This window comes from Triturus cristatus, chromosome 11 (assembly GCF_964204655.1).
Source record: "Triturus cristatus chromosome 11, aTriCri1.1, whole genome shotgun sequence".
Classification (NCBI taxonomy): Eukaryota; Metazoa; Chordata; class Amphibia; order Caudata; family Salamandridae; genus Triturus; species Triturus cristatus.
This window is the reverse complement of record NC_140594.1, coordinates 1,103,664,385-1,103,685,849: the sequence shown is the minus strand read 5'-3', so window position 1 is coordinate 1,103,685,849 and position 21,465 is coordinate 1,103,664,385. Positions and strand designations below refer to the sequence as shown.

At 49.1% G+C, this 21,465-nt stretch overlaps 1 protein-coding gene across 1 annotated transcript in view; it reads left to right on the top strand.

Moving 5' to 3' along the window:
• The first annotated feature begins 5,028 nt into the window (after nucleotides 1-5,028).
• CHRD (chordin) overlaps nucleotides 5,029-21,465 on the top strand; it is a 42,504-nt gene continuing 26,067 nt past the window's right edge. The window contains exons 1-9 of the mRNA XM_085635519.1: nucleotides 5,029-5,817; nucleotides 11,951-12,054; nucleotides 14,497-14,623; nucleotides 15,744-15,890; nucleotides 16,046-16,163; nucleotides 17,001-17,097; nucleotides 17,764-17,905; nucleotides 18,568-18,708; nucleotides 19,441-19,523. Of these exons, the coding sequence (XP_085491645.1) occupies nucleotides 5,685-5,817; nucleotides 11,951-12,054; nucleotides 14,497-14,623; nucleotides 15,744-15,890; nucleotides 16,046-16,163; nucleotides 17,001-17,097; nucleotides 17,764-17,905; nucleotides 18,568-18,708; nucleotides 19,441-19,523 (1,092 nt within the window). The 5' untranslated portion in view covers nucleotides 5,029-5,684. The remainder of the gene's footprint in view (nucleotides 5,818-11,950; nucleotides 12,055-14,496; nucleotides 14,624-15,743; nucleotides 15,891-16,045; nucleotides 16,164-17,000; nucleotides 17,098-17,763; nucleotides 17,906-18,567; nucleotides 18,709-19,440; nucleotides 19,524-21,465) is intronic.

Genomic DNA, 21,465 nt, shown 5'->3' with positions numbered 1-21,465 from the left:
ATTTGACATCGCTCTGAGCCTGTGGCTCGATGGAACTTGGTGGTTCAGGACTGGTCTGGTGGTGGGGAGGGCGAAGGGCAGTTGGCCCTGGTCGCCCTTGTGGCGGTAATGAGGCCACATAAATTGCCTTACATTGTTGAGGGGAGTCTGCCTGCATACACCCTAGGCCAGCACTGAGGGGGAGATAGGGTAAGCTCACCCCTGAGAGAATGGAGACACCGGCTGGGGGCAAGGGCGCCAGTTTACAATTTAGGGTATGGGGCATCCACCCTGGTTATTCCCTACGAGCCCCGATGGGCAGCCTGGTGGTGGAGGAGTGGACCCCTCAGGTGGCGGACAAGGACCAGAGGGCAGGGGCTCACCTCTCAAGAACGCAGGTGGGTTGCGCCTTGCGTGGCTCTCAGTTGGGGGGCGGGTGTGAGCCGGAAGGCCCCTTAATGCTGGATCGATAGAGAACATTCTTTGTCGATAAGATTAAGTTCTGTCATTTCTACTGATAAATTATGAAGTTATGATCAACATAAATAAGAAATATCGTACAGTGATCAAAGTTGATAAATCTATGTCGTATGAAATTTGAATCTTAATTGATGATATATTGTCATGTTTATATGTGATGCTTTATAATAAACATGGCCTCTTTTACCCACAGTTCTGGTCGTCAATTCTTGATTTGTGGGTCTGATGGGGGTGGGGCCGGGAACAATCTGGGGGGTCTGGGTCCTATGGAAAAGCGCGTACTATAAGGAAGCGCGCCATTAGGATGCGGGCCCCCGGAATCCCGGCCACGCCCTCGTGGCTCCTGGCGGAGTGATTGGTTGCCGCGATAGGCGAGAAGTACTTCCGGGTTAACACCGACGTCACTTCCTGCCGGGGCCGGTAATGGGGGAGGGAGGGGGCAGCAGACCTATTTAGGGCGCATTGCCCTGACCCTCGCCCTCTCTTCCTTACTGCGCCGGCCCCGTGTGCTATGGAATGCGGGAATCTCCCACCCACCCATCCCTAGAGTTTGGGAAGGTGTTGGGAGTGGAATGAGGAGTGGCGGTAATGTGGCCACATAAATTGCCTTACATTGTTAAGGGGAGTCCGCCTGTATACACCCTAGGCCAGCACTGAGGCCTTCTAGATTTGTCGGCTGCACACCCAATTTTACTAGACAGACTCACACAGCTGGGTTTGCGGGGGGCAGTTCTTTCCTGGCTCTAGTCCTGTCTCACAGACCACTCTCAAAGAGTCTCTATCCAACCGCATCAATCCGAACCGAAGCCACTGTGGTGCGGCATACCTCAAGGCTCTACCCTAAGCCCTCTGCTTTTTAACACCTACTTGGTGCCACTTTTCACTCTCATTGCTACCAGGGAAGTGAAGGTAGTCTCCTATGCAGATGACACCCAGCTGGTATTTTCATTCAAAAACCACTCTCTGGACTCGTTTGCCATATTTAAGGGGTGTCTGAAGGACATCGACTGCTGGATGAACAACAACAACAACAAAGCTAAATGCGGACAAGAAGGAGGTCCTGTTCTTCGGTCAGGCCACCCCATCATTCTCAGGGTTATGGTGGCCAGCAGAATTGGGCTCACCACCGTCTCCAGCAAATACAGCAAGGAATCTGGGCATCAAATGGGATTCAGACCTATCTTTTGTGACCCAAGTTTGACACATTTCCTCGCCCTGCTTCAGAAGGCTAAGAAGCCTAAGGAAATTTCTGCACTTATTACCGGAGGAAAGCCGCAGGATCATAGTCCATGCTACTGTGACTTCTCAGCTAGACTTTGCGAATAGTCTTTACCTAGGGCTACCTTCTTATTTGATCAACAGACTCCAGGTGGTACAAAATGCAGCAGCGAGATTAATCTGATGGTTCTGTCATCATATCGCCCCTCATATCACGGTACTCCATTGGCTCCCGGTAGCGAAAAGGAAAGAGTTCAAGTCCCTGACCATGGCCTTTCGTGCCCTGCATGATAAAGGACCTAGATATCTCAGACATAAGCTTTGCCCATATCAACATAAACACACTCTGAGATCCAACTCCCAGCACCTACTTTGTGTACCTTGCTTTGCTAAGCCCCGAATGGGAGGCAGGTCCTTCATTGTGAGGACTGCCAGGTTGTGGAACTCCTTACCCTCTCACATGCGCTTGGTTGAATGAGAACATGAGTTCAGGAAGATCCTGAAGACCTGGCTCTTTAACCAAGGCTAGCCTCCCTGTTGGCTCCCTCTTCTGTTTCATCCGCTCAGCACCGGGACACCTCTGTTTGAGATAGCTGTCACGCTCTATAAATGACACTATTATTACTCTTCATTACTTAGGCACCATGCTGTTCCGGCTATCAGGGAATCTTGTGTTCAAGATACATGTAGGAATAATTTGCCCAAGACCCTGTGAGGACAAAGTGATCATGTGAAGTTTGGAAAGGTCCTACAATAATGGCTGTGCATGGACTATTGTCAAAATTGTCAAGACTTGCAGCTTTGCAGACCTTTTCGAAAGTTTGCCAGCTTTCCTAGGTACATCAAAAAAAATAAAAGAAGGCGCTGAGCATTGCAGCAGGCGCTGTCCCTCTGCCACGCAGGGATATGATCAAAAGAAACGCACCTTTCAAGCAGGCGGTACAGCGCTACCGCTCCTCTCCGCACTGTTGAAAGACCCACAGACGGACATCTAGGAGCAGGGACAGGAGATGGAAAGACTGGGATGTGGCCATTGTTTCTCTTTGTGTGCCGTATAACTGTATGGAACCATGTCTTCCAATCACTATGTCTACCTTGTGATGCCCATCATCGGGGGAAGAAGAGGGAGCACAAACTTCTGCCTGTAGACTGGTGTCCTGCCCATTTTGGGTGGACCATCCAGTTGAAGTGATGGATTGGGTGTAGGAAAATATGGCTGCTTGGACAAATTCAAGAATATTTCTACTACGTGCTTATGGTTAAGGTTGTGAGTAGCACTGTGGTTAGGCTTATGGATAGTTACAGTGTGAATGCTGGGATAGCATTAACTTTGGTAAAGTTACCTTTAGTGTAAAGGTAAGAGTAGGGATTAGAGTATGGATAAGGATATGAGCTCTGATGGAGGGCAGCCATAAAGTTATGGTTGGTATTTAGCTTCAGACTGGGTTAAGAGTTATCATAAGGGTTAGGGAGAGGGTGATAATAAGGGTTAGGATATGTGTGTAGATAAGATTGTATTGAAGTTGCACCACTTTTCAACTATATACAGTCAAATAATCCATATTAGATCCATCGAATGATTGAATGTCCTTCTTTATTGTTCATTTATAATCTTCTTTTTTTAGAAAAAATCACAGCCAACGCATTTCGTTCTCGAAAGAGAACTTCTTCAGGGCATTTGTAGTTTCCAAGGAATGTTGAGTGTACTGCTTAAGACATTACAATCCTTGTCCAATATAACCTAATCGGCCAATACTTCTGAATCAACTTGTAGGTTGAAAATGCTGTAGTTATTCAAAGATCAATATTGATATCTTCTATAATGAAGCGATATGATAATCGCTATAAGTTCTCTAATCCATATCTACATCAGGAAGAGTGCCTATAAATGGGGCATTGTCGTTCCTCTCGATTTCCCGGCATGACAGATCCCGCCCGGTACTATCGACACTGAGGGACGGGGTGGTGCCTTTGGACAGAAGGCGTCGTTGCGGTTTTGCACACAGGAGTATTTTTGTTTCTTGTCAATATATTGGTATATCTTCTGAGTTTGGGGCCTATTGCTAGTCAAAAGTTGGTCCACTGTCCAGTTTATGTATGTATGATTAGGATATGTGTGTACTTCAGTTACGGTAAGGTATCCGGTAAGTACTTAGGTGGATAGCATTAGCGATGGGGGTTGGGGCTGGAGCACTTAATTGCAAGGAGACAGGATTCATGTTAGAAGAGTAGGGTCGGGTATTTTAGAGCCATAAAATGTGATTGGATGAGCATGGTTGGCAAGAATGCTCTTGCTGATGTCACACTACTGACACAACACATCTTGTGTGTCTTGTTCTTTCCATACGACCCACGTTGTCTCTTCGGTGCTTCTGCTGAGGTAGTTTACATTTAGGAAGTTTTGAACAATGTGTTCAGTCACATCTGTGTATTGGATGTATAGGGACAGGCGTCTCTCGGTGCCTGTTGTCGCATCACTCTGGGCCCCTCTCCCAGCCGCTGCGGCTCTATATTTACATTGTTTCTCTGTTCTTTGTAAAGAACTCATTCCTTTCATTCTTTTTTCTTTTGTGTCTCTGTATCCCCGAGTCTTTTTTCTCCCAGTCTCAGTATTGTTAGTTCTCTCTCTTTCCCCATTCCTCTCTTTGTGTCTCTCCGCCTCTCTCTGCATTTCCCTGTCATCCTGTCTTGGTTATTCTTTCTCTCCATCTCCCCTCTTTCTTTCTTTCTTTTGTTTCTATCTTTCTTTCTTTCTTTTTCTTTCTTTCTTTCTTTCTTTCTTTCTTTCTTTCTTTCTTTCTTTCTTTTTTTTCTTTCTTTCTTTCTTTCTTTCTTATTCTTCCTCATTCTTCCCCATCTCCTTTGCCAATTTCTTCTCTTTTCCTTCCCGTCTTCTAAATACTAATATTTTCACTACCCTCACTCGTATCCCTTCCTTTCCTTCGCTCTGCCTTTGTCCTAACTTCCCATCTTTACCTACTTCCTCCCCATCCACCTTGCTTCTAATCTCTCCTTGACTTCCTTACGCCTCTCCTTCGGTAACTCCGCTGTCTGGCTACCTTCTCTCTCGTTGCTCCTTTCTCTCTTCGCCTGCCGATGTACCATCTCCCTGCTTCTCCGCCTCACCACACTTCCGCCTGTCTTTTTGGGTATTATACCTTCTTTCTGATTCACATTCTCTCTCTTGGCTGTGCTCCGTTTTCCTCCAATCTCTCGCTCTTTCTCCAAGTCATGGCTCGTCCCTCCTCTTCCCTGCCCCTCTCTCTCCCCCTGCGCGACTCATCTCTCGTCCCTCCTCTCCCCTGCTTCCCTCTCTTCATCCCAGCCCATCGCCCGTCCCTCCTCTCCCGGCCCCCCTGAGCCCGGTGGGCTCAGCTTGCCTGCTGCAGGGGGCTACGAGCGGAGCTCCCTCCCCGGAGCGGGCACTCCCCGCTGACCGCCTTTCATCCCCCTTAGCACTCACTTTGGTGCGGAGTTTGCCGAGCGCGGCGCCCCGCGGCGCCTCTAATCATCTTTCTCTGAGTGACTCCAATACGCGTCGCCTGATTAGGTGTGGGATGAAAGGCTGGGGAGGGGGCTGTTTTGTTTGCTTCCTACCCCTGCCTTTCCCTCCTCCCGCCTGCAGCGGGGTATAAAGACCCTCTGCCTCTGCCCTGCGGCATAAGAAGACTGAGTGCCCACTGAGAACTTCCTCCCACAGGCTGTTCCTCACAGAGAACCTTAGGCAGAGTGCCAGAGGTGGTCCCCATCAGAGTGCCTGGAGCGTCCCCCTCCGACTGACTGAGGCGTCCCTTCTTGAATTTTGGAGTGTCCCTCGCCGAGTGCCGGAGGTGCCCCTCGCAGAGTGCCGCAGGACGTGTCCCTCGTGAACCGCCGGAGGTGACCCTCGTCGCCACCTGTAGTATCCTCTCTGCTGCTGGGTGCGGAGTCCTTGCCCCTATACCCCGGTGCCCGCTCCGGCCGCCCGTGTTGTCCAGTTTGTCTGCAGCCTCCTCTGCCCGCCGGTGATGCCCCACTTGGGCTACAGGCTCTGCCTTGTCCTCGCCTGCCTTTGGCTGGTGGAGGGGGGGCACCCGCGCCCCAAAGCCTTCCTGCCCATCCAGCCCGAGCTCGACGCGCAGCCCTCCAAAGGGGCGTCAGGTAAGGAGACTAAGGCTATGTGGTGGCACATTGTGGGAGACTTACAGGGTCTTTTGTGGTACCCAGGGTGCGAGCCTAAATGGGTCCGTGCTGGTCTATTTGGGGCATGTTTGGTGAGTCGGCGTTATTACCTTACGGAGGTTCATGGCATGTAAAAGACTACATTGGGTTGCAACTGGGGGTCTGTGGTGGGCTCGTGAGGTCTGTGGTGATGCACTGAACAGAGGCTAAGGAGGTCTGTGGTGATGCGTTGAACAGAGACTCCAGCATTTGAAAGGGTACATTGGGATGCAACGGGGGTCTGTGGTGGGCGCATGAGGTCTGTGGTGATGCACTGAACAGACTAAGGAGGTATGTGGTGATGCACGGAATGGAGGCTCAGGAGGTCTGTGGTGGTGCAATGTGGTAATACTAGCGAGTCAGTGTGGTTCCTCGGGTATGTGATGGCCTCCGGACGGTGGTGGGGCTGTGGAATATGTGCTGTGCCTTAGAGGACGGGGTGAGGGTCTGGCTCAGAGGGTTTGTGGCAGTACACTGGGCCCTTTGTGATACATGGGGACTAAGGAGCCTGCGGCCAGGGGTCAGTGGAGCGCGCACACGCACCCTCCCTAAATGTGTGTTTCTCCGGCGGACATTTAAGCTTTAAACCCCCAAGAACACCGATCATTACAGAAACCATCGTGCGCATAGAGCGGCTGTCGATGCGCTGTGTGTATATTTACTGGTGCCATGCGACATACCCCTCCCCGTTAACCCCTTTCCTTGGATTCATTTCCATATCTGTCCTTCCCGCGAAACCCTTCGCAGGCAAACAACAAAACTGTTATATAATGCAGAACGGTGAACCGCCTTAAATTAACCAATTTTGACTTTAAAATGCAGACAGAGAGTCCTGTGAACCTCTGACCGGGAATCCTCGGAAGAGTGTTAGATTTGTCTGGTTGACTCTAGGCACGTGGGTTACTTTGTATCGACTTTTTAAGGCGAGGAGGGAGTCTCAAGACCCCCCAACAGCAGGGCCCTCCGATGCCAACAGAAGCAGCTTAGGAGAGCGTTTGGTGCCTCTTGATCATCCAGTGATTGGCCTCGACAGAGAGATCGCCCCCGGCCAATTTCAGGCCACGTGTAACAGAGCTTTGACAAGAGGGGAGGCGCCGCTTTCTCGCCTCCCTTGATTATCAGAGGTCATTGTACAATTATACGGTTCTCATGAAATGTCAATTTACCCAGGGGGTGATTTAAAAATGAGTTCTTGCGTGAATGCGCGCGCTGAAACGTCACGAGAGAACCTCCGCGTCGCATTCGCCAAGGTTACTTTAAAGCCCATTTTGACAGATGCGGTAAACCCAGGAAGCGGAAATACCAGTGTATAGGCCCTACCTAACATGTCAGACATGAATCCGTTCCCCTCTTAGAAGGTAAGCTTCTCCAATGGCTACTTTCGGGTCTGACAGGGGGGAGCTCCCCATGACACTTTCTTTACAACAGATATCCGTGGGACGGGACGCAAACCGCAGGGCCCACCAAGATTCAAGCAGAGTGGCCCTACTTTAAGGTGCTTTTCCTGTGCTCCTGTAAAGTTAATATAATTCACATGTCAGTAGACAGATGGCGCGCGCACCTGCGGCCTGCTCGGCCTTTATCTGTTAGCTGAGGTGAGGAGTCGGGCAGCAGTCTGGTGCAGGCTGGACAGCGCCCATTCCACCAGGTCAATGTGACCCGGAAGTTCGTCCGAATCAGACATCCCAGCTCGCACACAGGCCGAAAGGCAGGGCTCGAGTCGGGGTACCACGCGGGTGGACGGCGTCCCCCCACTTATTTTACCAGGTTTTTCCGGGTGGACGCCGTCCCCCCTGCCCAAAAGCTGGACAGCATTGTGTGAGCAGAGAGCCCGGGTGGGAGGGAAGTTTCCCGTAAATTACCAAAGATATGCTAATATTTGTAATTGGAGACTTTAAGAGGCACCGGTGGTGGGGGGGAGGGGGGGGTTGCAAAGGACATCGAGGAACAGACCAGGGGTAGCAGTGCTGTGAAATGCCCCGTCATCTAAATGCATATGAATACTCATGAGATTCCTGTTGTGACGTCACTTCCGGTGACAGCGACCCCCCACTTCTTTTCATGAGATTCCTGTTTTGACGTCACTTCCGGTGACAGCGTCCCCCCACTTCTTTTTTTAGGACTTGTGCCCTGCCGAAAGGACTTGTCGGTCGGTGTAATGACATCATCTCCGCGACCCCTTCTTTTAGCATACACATATACATTAACTAGCATACATATATCCAGTATATATATATATATGTATATATCTATATACATGCGTGCAAACACAAACATGCATAACACGCTTCATACAGTCATAAACATGCGTATATGTACCTGCACGCATACACACACTTGCACACAGATGTATACATTCACATAAACTCACTTCATACGCTAAGAAGTCTGTGTCACACAGTACCTATGCACCCTTCACAGGTACACTGGCACATTAGAAACCCGTGTCACACAGTGCCTCTGCACCGTGTGCTTATGCACTTATGCATTATATGCCTGTGTTGTGTCACACAGTACCTATGCACCCTTGTGCCTGAATACTTATGCATTAGATATCTGTGTTGTATCACACAGTACCTAAGCACCCAGTGCTTGTACACGTATACATTAAATGCCCGTGTTGTATCACACAATACTTATGCACCCTTGTGTGTATACACGTATGCATTAGATGCCTGTGGTGTGTCACACAGTACCTATGCACCCTTGTGCCTGAACACATACATTAGATATCTGTGTCGTATCACACAGTACCTATGCACCCTGTGCTTGTACACTTATACATTAGATGCCCGTGTTGTATCACACAGTACCTACGCACCCTTGTGCTTATACACTTATGCATTAGATGCCTGTGTTGTGTCACACTGTATGTATGCACCCTTGTGCTTGCACACTTTTTGCATGCGTTAGGAGCCTGTCTTGTGTCACACAGTACCTATGCACCCATGTGCCAGTACATGTATGCTTTAGATGCATAGGGTACCTACTCACCCATGTACTGTTACACGTATGCGTTAGCAGCCTGTGTTGTGTCCCCATGTGCCAGTACACGTATGTTTTAGATGCATACAGTACCTATTCACCCTTGTGCTGTTACACCTATGCATCAGGAGCCTGTGTTGTGTCACACAATCCCTTTGCACCCCTAAGCTCGTGCACTTCCGCTTTTGACTTCCGAGCCCTAGCAACGACCCTGGCTGTGCGAGTTAAATACCGAGGGCCCTGCGTCCCAGCCAATCAGGCTGAGCATACACTGCAGTGCCCAGCACCCGGAAGCAGTGTTTGCACTTCTCACTGTGCCCGCGCGCACGGAGGTTAGGCCAGCTGTGCAGGCAATTAGTCGGATGTTTTTAGTGTAAAGAGTTTCCACGCCCAGGGCAGCATGGGGCGAATACCACAGGGGCAGACATCCCGTATCCCGGAGATACCATTCAGTAAAATCCATTGAAGCTCACATTTACCGGGGATCAGCAAAATGCCGAGGGGCTGGTCACATCAAGAGGGTTAACATCACAAACTAAAGGACATGCCTGTTAAATACAGAAAAAGAGGTATTAGGCACCCTGGCTGTCTGCAATACAATACAATAAAGAAAGAAAGCCGAGGTAAAGATAGGAGTAAATCTATGCCACGTAAGGTACCTATGAGTTTAGAAGTGCAGAGGACAAACAAGTGAGAAATCTAGGAGTAAAGCATAATACTGTACTAGGTTGAAAGGCTTGCTCATTTACACCATACTACAGTGGCGACCCTGAGAGTGGAAAACCTTTTGCTGGCCACTGGTATTTGAAGGAAACTCTCAGAGGGCGGAATGACTCTACAAGGTCATAGCTAACTACTAGCTGACAAAAATGTTGTGTTCTAAATACCCTTTACAAATATATTACCCCACTGGAGTAAATAACAGAATATCTACACCCAGTGGTATGGTATTTTGCTACTATATTTATAAATAAACAAATACATAAATAAAATAAATATAAATATATATATATATATATATATATATATATATATATATATATATATATATATATATATATATATATATATATATTTTTTTTTTTTTTTTTTTTTTTGCCAAACAATATTCTGGCATGAAAGTCAGAGGGCGCTCTGGATACGCCCATTGGTTTTAACAAGGTTTTGCTGAACATTGGTGTGGCTTCCAATCTCTTGTGTACTATGAAGGGTCAAAGGTCAGTGGGTGCTGCAGGACCTTTGGCTGGAAGATATCAGCTGGATCTGGTGAGAAATGATTTCTGGGGGGCGGGAGGGGTCTCCATTCTCCAGGAAAATTTACCTTTGTGCTGGCTCTGGATGCAGAAGGTACTTGGTGTGGTGGAGTTCAAGCGATTGTGGCAGATGTGTGATTCTGTGGTGAAAGTGGGTGCAGGTTCTGACCATGGCTGAAGGAAGCTGCTTGAATGAAGCATCAGCTTGTCAGGATTCTGAGAGAGAGCATGTGCAGCTGAAACACTGGGCCTCAGTCAGGGTTCCTCCATCGTGCCTTGGCGTGATCCAACTTTGGCTAAGAAACCACCCTTGGAAGCGGACAACTACATTCCACGTGTGAGAAAGGCCTGCTATTGTGTCGAAATATGCAGAAATGCTGGCTCTGGGATTCCTACATGGTGGGAGGGAAGGGATCTGTTTGGGGGCGACCCACACTCGCCGCAGGATTTGCATGTCACATCATCAGAGAGACTGCAAGCCAGCACGCTTGGGAGCGGGAGGCATAAGCTAATGACAAACATACTTGCCAGTTTCTCTCACACCACTGCCAAACAAAGTGCAAACAGACAGATTCCCTCCGTGCAACTTTCCCTGTGTGGACAATGCCAAGAAAATGTAAAAGCTCCTACCCCACCCTTCTGCCAAAGTGCCACACAGTAGTAGGAGAGCCCTTTAGTGCCACCAAGCTTGAACACCACTGAGTTTGTCTGGATTGGGCCTGATGTCAGAGGGTGTTCTAGTGTGTGCTTTAGAGTTTCTCTTATGCAGTGAAAGCTGGGCTGGGATCTCTTGCGTTAGCTTGTACTGAGTATTGGTAGTTCAAGGATTGGTTTGCTTTGGAGGTATAGAGGGTCCCTGCACTGTTTGGTGTTGCGGGTATGGTAGCCCTTGCATTAGTCAGCATTTAGAAAATAGCTTTCCCTGCATTGGTTTGTTGGGACTGTAGTAGCACCTGGTTTGTTTACATTGTGTGAAGGGCACCCTCTGAATTATGTGGCATTAAAGATAGGGTAGCCTATATATTGGTATGAGTTGAAGATAGGGTGCCTGTGGATTTGCTTGATTTTGAAGATTGAGTCCCCAAGGGTTGGTTTGAATTGAAGATAGGGCAGCCAATGGAATGGCTTGAATTGAACATAGGGTAGCCAATTGACTTGCTTGAATTGAAGATAGGTTAGCCAATGGACTGGCTTGAATTGAAGATAGGGTAGCCAATCGACTGGCTTGAATTGAAGATAGGTTAGCCAATGGACTGGCTTGAATTGAAGATAGGGTAGCCAATCGACTGGCTTGAATTGAAGATAGGGTAGCTAATGGACTGCTTGAATTGAAGATAGGGGAGCCAATGGAGTAACTTGAATTGAAAATTGGGCAGTCCATGGATTTGTTTGAATTAAAGCTAGGTAGCCCATGTATTGGTTTGAATTGAAGACAGGGTGAAAGTCGATTGGTTTGAATTGAAGATATGGCTCCTGTGGATTGGTTTGGATTGAAGATATGGATCCTGTGGATTGGTTTGATTTGAAGATAGGACGCCCGTGGATTGGTTTGAAGATAGGGTGCTTGATGATTGGTTTGACATGCGGATATGTATCCTTTGGATAGGTTTGAATTGAAGATCGGATCTCTGTGGATTGGTCTGAATTGGAGATTGGGTGCCAGTGGATTGGTATGACTTGAAGATAGGGCCCCTATGGATTGGATTGAATTGAAGGTAGGGTGTCTCTGTGTTTGTTTGAATTGAAGGTAGGGTGCCCATGGGTTGGTTTGGCTTTGGGAAGTGCTAATTCTTGTCTTTTGCTGGTTTTAACAAAAGATGTGTATCTTTTCACAGGCTGCTCATTTGGAGGCCGGTACTATGCTATTGAAGACTCATGGCACCCCGATCTTGGAGAGCCCTTTGGGGTTATGCACTGTGTGGTGTGCTACTGCGAGCCGGTAAGTACCGCAAACCAGCACTCACCTTCATTTCTTCCTTGTATAGCAATGGTAGAACTAGTAGCCTGCCTCTCTTCTGACAGACACTCCGCAGTTGTCTGGAGATACACTGGCCTCTCCCCTCACAGACACTCCGCAGTTATCTGGAGATACACTGGACTCTTCCCTCACACACTCCCCACAGGTGTCTGGAGATACACCGGCCTCTCCCCTCAAAAATACCCCTCAGGTGTCTGGACATACACTGGCCTCTCCCCTTACACACACCCCTCAGGTGTCTGGCGATACACCGGCCTCTCCTTCACAGACACCCCTCAGGTGTCTGGAGATACACTGGCCCCTCCCATCACAGACACCCCTCAGGTGTCTTGCGATACACCAGCCTCTCCCTCACAGACACCCCTCAGGTGTCTGGAGATACACCGACATCTCCCCTCAGGTGTCTGGAGATACACCGACCTCTCTCCCTCACAGACACCCCTCAGTTGTCTGGAGATACACCGGCCTCTCCCTCACAGGCACCCCTCAGTTGTCTGGAGATACACCAGCCTCTCCCGTCACAGACACCCCTCAGTTGTCTGGAGATACACTGGCCCCTCCCATCACAGACACACCTCAGTTGTCTGGAGATACACCGGACTCTCTCCCTTCACAGACACCCCTCAGGTGTCTGGAGATACACCGGCCTCTCCCTCACAGACACCCCTCAGGTGTCTGGAGATACACTGGCCCCTCCCATCACAGACACCCCTCAGGTGTCTTGCGATACACCGGCCTCTCCCTCACAGACACCCCTCAGGTGTCTGGAGATACACCGACATCTCCCCTCAGGTGTCTGGAGATACACCGACCTCTCTCCCTCACAGATGCCCCTCAGGTGTCTGGAGATACACCGGCCTCTCCCTCACAGACATCCCTCAGTTGTCTGGAGATACACCGCCCTCTCCCTCACAGACACCCCTCAGTTGTCTGGAGATACACCGGCCTCTCCCGTCACAGACACCCCTCAGTTGTCTGGAGATACACCGGCCTCTCCCTCACAGACACCCCTCAGTTGTCTGGAGATACACCGGCCTCTCCCTCACAGACACCCCTCAGGTGTCTGGAGATACACCGACATCTCCCCTCAGGTGTCTGGAGATACACCGACCTCTCTCCCTCACAGATGCCCCTCAGGTGTCTGGAGATACACCGGCCTCTCCCTCACAGACATCCCTCAGTTGTCTGGAGATACACCGGCCTCTCCCTCACAGACACCCCTCAGTTGTCTGGAGATACACCGGCCTCTCCCGTCACAGACACCCCTCAGTTGTCTGGAGATACACTGGCCCCTCCCATCAAAGACAACCCTCAGTTGTCTGGAGATACACCGGACTCTCTCCCTTCACAGACACCCCTCAGGTGTCTGGAGATACACCGGCCTCTCCCTCACAGACACCCCTCAGGTGTCTGGAGATACACTGGCCCCTCCCATCACAGACACCCCTCAGGTGTCTGGAGATACACCGGCCTCTCCCTCACAGACACCCCTCAGGTGTCTGGAGATACACGAGCCTCTCCCTCACAGACACCCCTCAGGTGTCTGGAGATACACCGGCCTCTCCCTCACAGACACCCCTCGGGTGTCTGGAGATACACTGGCCCCTCCCATCACAGACACCCCTCAGGTGTCTGGAGATACACCGGCCTCTCCCTCACAGACACCCCTCAGGTGTCTGGAGATACACGAGCCTCTCCCTCACAGACACCCCTCAGGTGTCTGGAGATACACCGACCTCTCTCCCTCACAGGCGCCCCTCAGGTGTCTGGAGATACACGAGCCTCTCCCTCACAGATACCCCTCAGGTGTCTGGCCGTACACCTACATCCCCCTCACAGACATGTGCTATGCCTCTTGAGACACAACGGCCTCTTCCCTCACGCGAGTTCCAAAGCTCCGAGGCCTCGCCAGCGTTTAATGCTTCATGAAAAGGGTGAACAGAGCGAGCCGTAAACAAAGCCCTCTCGCTAGGAGCTTCCCTCTTCAAATTAGTCAGGTTCGACGTGACGGGCCCCATTCTCTCCCAATTAGGAACAATTAGTCAGCGTGGGGCGAGAATCCACATTCCTGCCGCGCAGGCTCTCTGTGGCCCCCACCCTGGGAGGTAATCACTGCCAGGGCCTATTCTCCGTCAGAAGCACGCGGAGGCGCGCAGAGAGGCCCCTTTCCATAGCGCCTGGACAATGGCAATAAAAACACGCCCACCCCCCCCCCCCCACACCCACACATTGTCCCTTGACAGGCTCTCCCAAGCATCTTTCCTCATTCCCTTCCTCCCCTTGTACCGTGGTAATGGTCAGTTTGTATTTTAATTCGCTTCAGAGCCCTACCCAAGACAGAAGGCGCTTTAAACAAGTTCATAACATCATGGCATGAATATCTTCTTTTTTGTTTCACCGCAGCAACGGAATCGAAGAGGAAAGGCCGTGGGCAAAGTCAGCTGCAAGAACATCAAGCATGACTGTCCGACCCCAACCTGTGCCCACCCCGTCCTCCTGCCGGGTCACTGCTGCAGAACCTGCCCCAAGGGTAAGAATACAGGAGATGCCACTCCTGGAGGGGTCGCTTCACCTCATCCGGTCCCTGCACCCGCCCTTAAACCAGCCCCGTCCTCTCTTTCTGCGCAGCGAACACTCTAAAGACGGTCGTAATATGCTGTCACCCTCCTGGCGACGTGGCTCCCTTACCTAGTGCTTGAGAAAAGTCTAGTGCGTTAGGCGCTGGGCCATAAAGAGGTGTAAAGTCCTATTTTTGTAGATGTGTTTGGAAACGAGGGTCTGAGTTGTAAAATCATTAACATTGTACAGTTTGACACAGAGACAACCCACCATGGGTGTGATTCGATTGCCTCACGTCATCAAGACGCCCTTTCTTTGCTACGCCAATCATTATTATCAGATGCTTAACTCTAATTGGTTCAATTCATTAGGCGCAACGTCCCTCCTAACTGCACACGCTGATTTGTTTATTGAAATCAAGGTGCCGGAAGTGATTAACCCCTGCTGTGACTCGGGCTGCTGTGGGGCCACTGTAGCCTTCTGTTCTGTTTTGAAGCCAATGTTTTCTGAGCCCTGTTGAGTTTGAACTGTCTTAGGTTTTTTAATGTTATTATTATTCATTCGTTAGCTGTATCCCTACATTTTTATACGAGCTGCCTGTACACACCTCCCAAGCGCAGTGTTTTTTTGGGATGGGCACATTCCTAGTATTGCCGATAACTCTAATGTCTCACTCTTGATCTCCTATTCTATCTCCACCCACCCCTCTCTCTCACACGCTCTCCGTGTCTCTCTCCTTATACATATATATGTGCGCACATTACTTAAAATGGAGAAAAAAATGGAAGATGGAAAGAGTGAATATGCTTTAGCCTTTGTGGCTTTTCACTCTTTCCTGCTTCCTTTTTTTTTTCTCCATTTTAAGTTTTCTCTCTCTTCCTCTTTGCGTTCACCTTTTTTTGTCTTCTCTTCTCGTCTAGGTTTTCCTCATCATGTCACTTGTTTACTTTCTAGTTCCACTCATTCTGTGTCTCTTTTGATTCTAGCCCATTTGTAGTATTTTCCTTCACCACCTTTACATCTGTTACCCTTCAAAGATGGCTCCGCCACTTTGCCACACGCACTCACCCTCTTTTCTTTCACTGGTACAGCACCTGCTAGCATCAACGAGAAGAAGTCAGAGTTCACCTTCGATGGCTTCGAGTACTTCCAGGAGAAGGACGACGACCTGCACAAGTCCTACAACGACCGCTCCTACCTGAGTTCAGAAGATGTGTCCCAGGACGACAGCCGCACTGGTAAGTCCCTCATTGATTTAGGGATGCTGGCTGGGCTGGAACTGATCAGGGTTGCTCGGGACGTTGGGAGGTGATATGGAGCCTACAGATCAGCTAGGTTGTGTTACTGAAGATCAGCAGTGTCTCTTTGCTGACCCTTCTGTCTCTCTTTGCAGAGTTTGTGGCTCTCCTCACCAGCCCCGTGCAGTCCTGGCTGCCGGCAACCAGTGGCGTGGCCAAGGCTCGCTTCACCCTGCTCCGCGCCAACCTCCTCTTCTCCATCAGCTACGAAAGGTAAGACCGTCTTCTGGATTAGTTTGGACTGCGGATCACTGCTACCCAGGATTGGTCCGATTATATTAAACATGATATGAATAACCCACCAGAATTAATACCAGTACAAAATGAAATGGCACTTTCATATGCAAGATTATACCAAGGCTCCATTCGAATGCGTGACAAGTCTACAGTAATCTAAAAGGCTTACGTGTAATGTCTATTTCATGTCTCTAGCACTTAATGTCTTAATTTGATCAGATTCTCTCATCTTTAGAGCGGGGTAAATTTTTTAAACATTTGCGTTAATTTACAAAGTGGTTCAATTCTACATTTCAGACCAAGCTATACCCAGAACTTTTCTTCTAACCATGTTGACCACAAGATCCTCCAGGGATTTTGATAACTTTTGTTGTACTAACTAAGATTTCATTGTTAAGATGCACACAGTGGCATCCTACGCTCTACTGTTGACTCGTTTGACCTCTGCCCTAGGATCATTTATTGATTCAGAATCAGTTCTCCTGCTCCCAGTCCAGACTTGTGCTGGGACAATTGACCATCTCCAATCTGGGATCACTCAGCATTTCTTTCCTGCTACAACTACATTTCCCAACCACTCAAAAACGTTCTTAAACTACATCAGCAGAAGTAGGGTTCTTTACTTCCTGAAGTGACCAATGAAATGGATCCATTGAGGTAGTAGTCATCTTTGTCTTTGAAGAACCTAGCTGGCAAAACATTCTACAGCCTAGTTGCTGCTTTTACCCTTTGCTCCTATCACCCCAGCTAAGCTCTGACATCCTCGGATCTTACAGTGTTTGTGGTTGATGGAACTGTGTGTTTCTTTGACAGGCTAGGAAGACCTGCCCGCGTCCGTTTCACCGACCTGGACGGCACCGTGCTTTTTGAACATCCGGTTAACAGAATGGCCTCTCCACAGGCCAACATGGTGAGTGGGGTTCCCTGGATGAAAGAGAGTGGAATGCCAAAAAATCAAATTTGTATGGAAAGGAGAGTGGGCGCACCGTGGAATGCCTGGTACTACCCAGCGATGGGTAAATATGGGTGGGTTAGAAGGGCTGAGCTAAGGTGAAAGGTATAGTAGTTATATTTCAGTGAAATATTAAGTCCCTTATAAATAGTCCAGGACGAACTTTTCAACACGCAAAGCTCCCATCTTTTCTTTCTATTCCTCCATGACTTTCTCAGCCTCTCAGAGGTTCCATATCTGCCAACTTCTCTCTCCTAGCATGTCTCTTTATCTTTCCTTTTATTCCCTTCTCTCTCTGCCGTACTTGACATGTTTCTTTTACTGCTCCAGTCTTTCTTATTTTATCAATTACTATCATCCTTATTCTAATTCACTCTTTACTGTTCTTTCTTTATTTGTCTCTCTCTAACTTCTCTCAAATTCTCTTTTTATTTTTTGTTTCCTGTCACTTCGCTTCCTTTCTCGTTCAGCATCTTTTTCCTTTTTCTTCATGTTTTTTCTTCATGTTTTTTGCAACCACATTGCTGCTTTTGCTCCCCCTGCCTCCTGCCTCTACACCCTTGAACAGCCTTCTCCTCCCTTTTCCACTCCAGTAAGCCCACCTCCTCTCTTTGCTTCCTGCAGATCTGTGGGATGTGGCGGAATGTCCACAAATCTTCCCTGCACCTGCTGAAGACGGCCCAGATCCAGGTGACCCTGGTGATGGCGGCCCGCTCGGAGGGTGAGATTGGGGGCCGGATCATCAAGCACCGCGCGCTCTTCGCAGGTAAGAGAGGAACCGATGAACTCCTCAAGAGACCCATCATGGAAGCCAAGCCTGCTTCCATGAGCAGAGGGAGTTTAGGAAGAGATGTGGGGTCGAGATGTACATATTTCGAAAAAAAGCTCTTACTTCAGAATACTTTATCTCTTGGACTCTGCAGAGCCCCTGCTTCAACCAGGCCGTGATAGGATCCTGGGATTGTATTAATAACTGATAACACATTTATAGAATCAAAACACCTGGCTTGTCTTGTAGGGAACTGAGTACAATTTGCGTCATATTCCTAATGCATCCACATTCTTAGGCTAGCTGTCAATCAATCAATCAGTATTTGTAGAGTGCGCTAATCACCCCGAGGGTGCTGTAAATATGACCTACCTTGTTTCTTGTGAACAGTGTAGGCAGCCAGGAATGAGAGTAGAAAGGAGCTCTCTGTCCTGGATGAAATATTTTCCATATATGTCTGGGACACAGTACTTTCCCTGTTTCTGGCCCTTTGTTAGTGTAGCACTACACTGTCGAAGGCACCATTTTTATTGTATCCAGACCTACACTATTGGGAAATCATCTCACCTTGAGAGTATTGCATGTGTCCCCCCCTCTCTGATCATCTTACTTGTCTCTTTCTGGAAGTGGTGACTGAAGTTTCTCTTTGTTCCACACAGAAACCTTCAGTGCCATCCTGACCCCTGAGGACCCCGAGCTCCCGGGCACTGGGGGCATTGCCATGTTGACGTTGAGCGACGTGGACGACAATTTGCACTTCATCCTCATGTCCAAGGGGCTGCTGGACCGCGGCGGGAAAGGTAAGTCATGATGAGGGGGTGGTGCCTGATGGAAGGCAGACCTGCTCCTTGGAGGGCATCTCTGCATTCATTACTATCCTGACTGAGGGTCATGTATCAACGGGTTGGCACAGGGCCATGTATCAGAGGGTTAGCAAAGGGTCATGTAGGAATGGGTGGGCACAGAGTCATGTATAAATGGGTTGGCATAGGGTCCTTCTCCTTGATCTGATGGTTCAATTATAGTCCGGACTTCCAGGCTACATAAGTTGCTGTTTTGTAAAAGTTTGTTCTGATGCCCGTGCCAGGGGAGAACGTGGCCTCAGTCCAGTTCCAAGTCAAGAGGTAGCCACCTCCTTTGTTGAAACACTAGTAGGGCAGTAGTGCTATGGCCATCCAAGGGGCCCCTGGGAAATTGGACTTTCTCTCTATCTCACTCCTGTCTATTTCTCTGTCTCAACCTTCAATATAGAATGATTTATTGTTTGGCATCATAGAGCTTGAATTAGCATAAAATGGGTAATATAATTCAAAATTGTTCTGAACAGAGGCCCCTAAAATAATTCTTGGCTGGGCCCCCAAAGACTCTGTGTAGCATATTTGAGTCTACATGTGAACCTGACATACGCATGTGAGGGACGCTTGCACTGTATTTCTGATCCATTTTCACTGATCATTAGTTGGAGCTTGTCCCTGCCTTGGGATGGGCAAGCCATCGGGGCATCAAGTGATGCTTTCCTATCACCATTACAGGTCGCATGATGATTCCGGTCCAACTCCAGATCCTTCACCAAGACCAAGTGCTGCGCGAGATGAATGCCAACATCACTGCCCAGGTGAGCATCACTGTTCAGTAAGACATTATCCCTTTGGAGTGAGTTTAGTCACTAGAGAGATAGCATGCCTTTCACTTAGGGGGCCTGTCAAGAAAAATGCTCTACACTATTTCAGTGAAAATGTTGCCGTGGTGACCCAATTCAAGTATTGAGTGCCCAAAAAACGTTGCCGTACTACGCAGAGTTCCGCAAGTGGCGAAGTGCATTACGTAGTGCCGCTTGTGCTGATTTATAGCGCCTGGTGTTTGTCCCACACAGTAAAATCAGCACAAACGGCACAATGCACAGTGTAAGAGAGTGCTGCTTCTTTCTGGCGCTCAAGTCTACTCGGGTGGCAGCTTCCTCAACGTGAACGGAAGGTTTATTAACGTGAGTGGTAGCGACCGCCCACATCAAGAAATCTCACTGAGAGGTGGTCTGGAATAAGATTTCCTCTATCGCCAAATTAACGTTGGCGAGCAAGGAAAATACTGCGCTCCACATGGTTTTCGGAACGCGAAGTGGGAAGAGTTGCGTGAGCGGAGCGGAGCGGAATTTTACACCCAGGCCTACTTTTAATGCAGACAGCTGTGCTGGTGACGTTGCTAGTGCACTGCATTCTGGGAAACTGTGCTTTAAGATGCTTCTCTGGGGGGCAGGACTTTCCCAAAGTTCTCAACTTGCTAGATTTCAAACATAACCACTATGTTAGTGTGTTCATAATGTGTAGAAGTACCATGTGCAACTCCTGCAATGGTGGGATCCCTTTGCTTACCTGGACCCATGTTGGGCACCAGTGACTTAGAATAAGTGGGTCGCACATTTATTTGTACACTTACTGCCCACAGACTAAGCGCTACAGCCACCCCGAATATCCATACCGTTTCCACCTCTGCTTCTGCCCACGAAGAACAGCCATGGAATTTAAAACACATACCCATTTAAATGCGCAGACTTGTGGAAATGGGGGAAACATTCAAACAAAGTGTGGGTTCTTTTAAGCCGGGTGTGTCCCACTTAGTCTCAGAAGGGCTTGACCCTTGTCAAACTTTCAGGGGAACCACTGGTTATGTAAATACATTTAATTTAGACTATCTGTAAAAATATGTATGTTATGTGGATACCCAGAATTGCTAAAGATGAATGTTTCCTTCCTGCCCCTATGTGGGACATCCCCTGCTTGTAGGTTAAAAAAGAAGTTCAACCAGTGCTTTAGGCAGAGTTATTCACAGTGAGAACAGCGAGTTTAGATATTATCAAGGACTGTTTGTGCTAATTGTGTTATTTTAGGCAGAAATTGAAAACAAAAAATATTCCCAGTTAATCTGAAGAACGTTGACTTGGGTTCCACAATTTGTTGTCCCCTCCCCTCTCCCCAAAGTTCACTTGCAGATAGCTCCCGACAACATAGATCACAGGAGAGGTTTTGGCCTGAGTGAGCAAAGTACCTTCTTTCAAGCCTGAAGGACAGCTCAGCGAGTTAAACACTCGTGGCTGGCATCTGCAGTGATCAATGGGCGCGGGTCACAGTCTGACGATGGAAACTCCCCGGTAACACTCGGCGGGACCCTCGCCTAATATCGGGGAGTCTGTTGCCTAACAGTGGAGAGGCCCTATTCTAACATCAAAGAGGCCCCGCGTGCACCACCGAGAGCCCCGTTTTAAGGCCGGAGTGGTCCCCTTCACGCACTCCGGAGACCCTCCGCCTCCCATGTGCAGTCGTGCAGCGGTTCCCACATGTGTGCAGCTGTTCCTCATCTGGCGGGCTCTGCCTGACTGTAATTGTCTTGGCGGGGGAGCAGGAAGGCCTTGCATTGTGTCGAGGGGTGGCTTTGAAGTCTGGAGCCGGTGGAGGGGAGCATGACACGTCCTCCCTGGCTGCACCTTCCCTGGGCGCAGTACAGCCCCCGCATCCGCGCCGGCTGCTGGGTGCTGAGGGGAAGCGCAGGGTTCCAGTGTCACC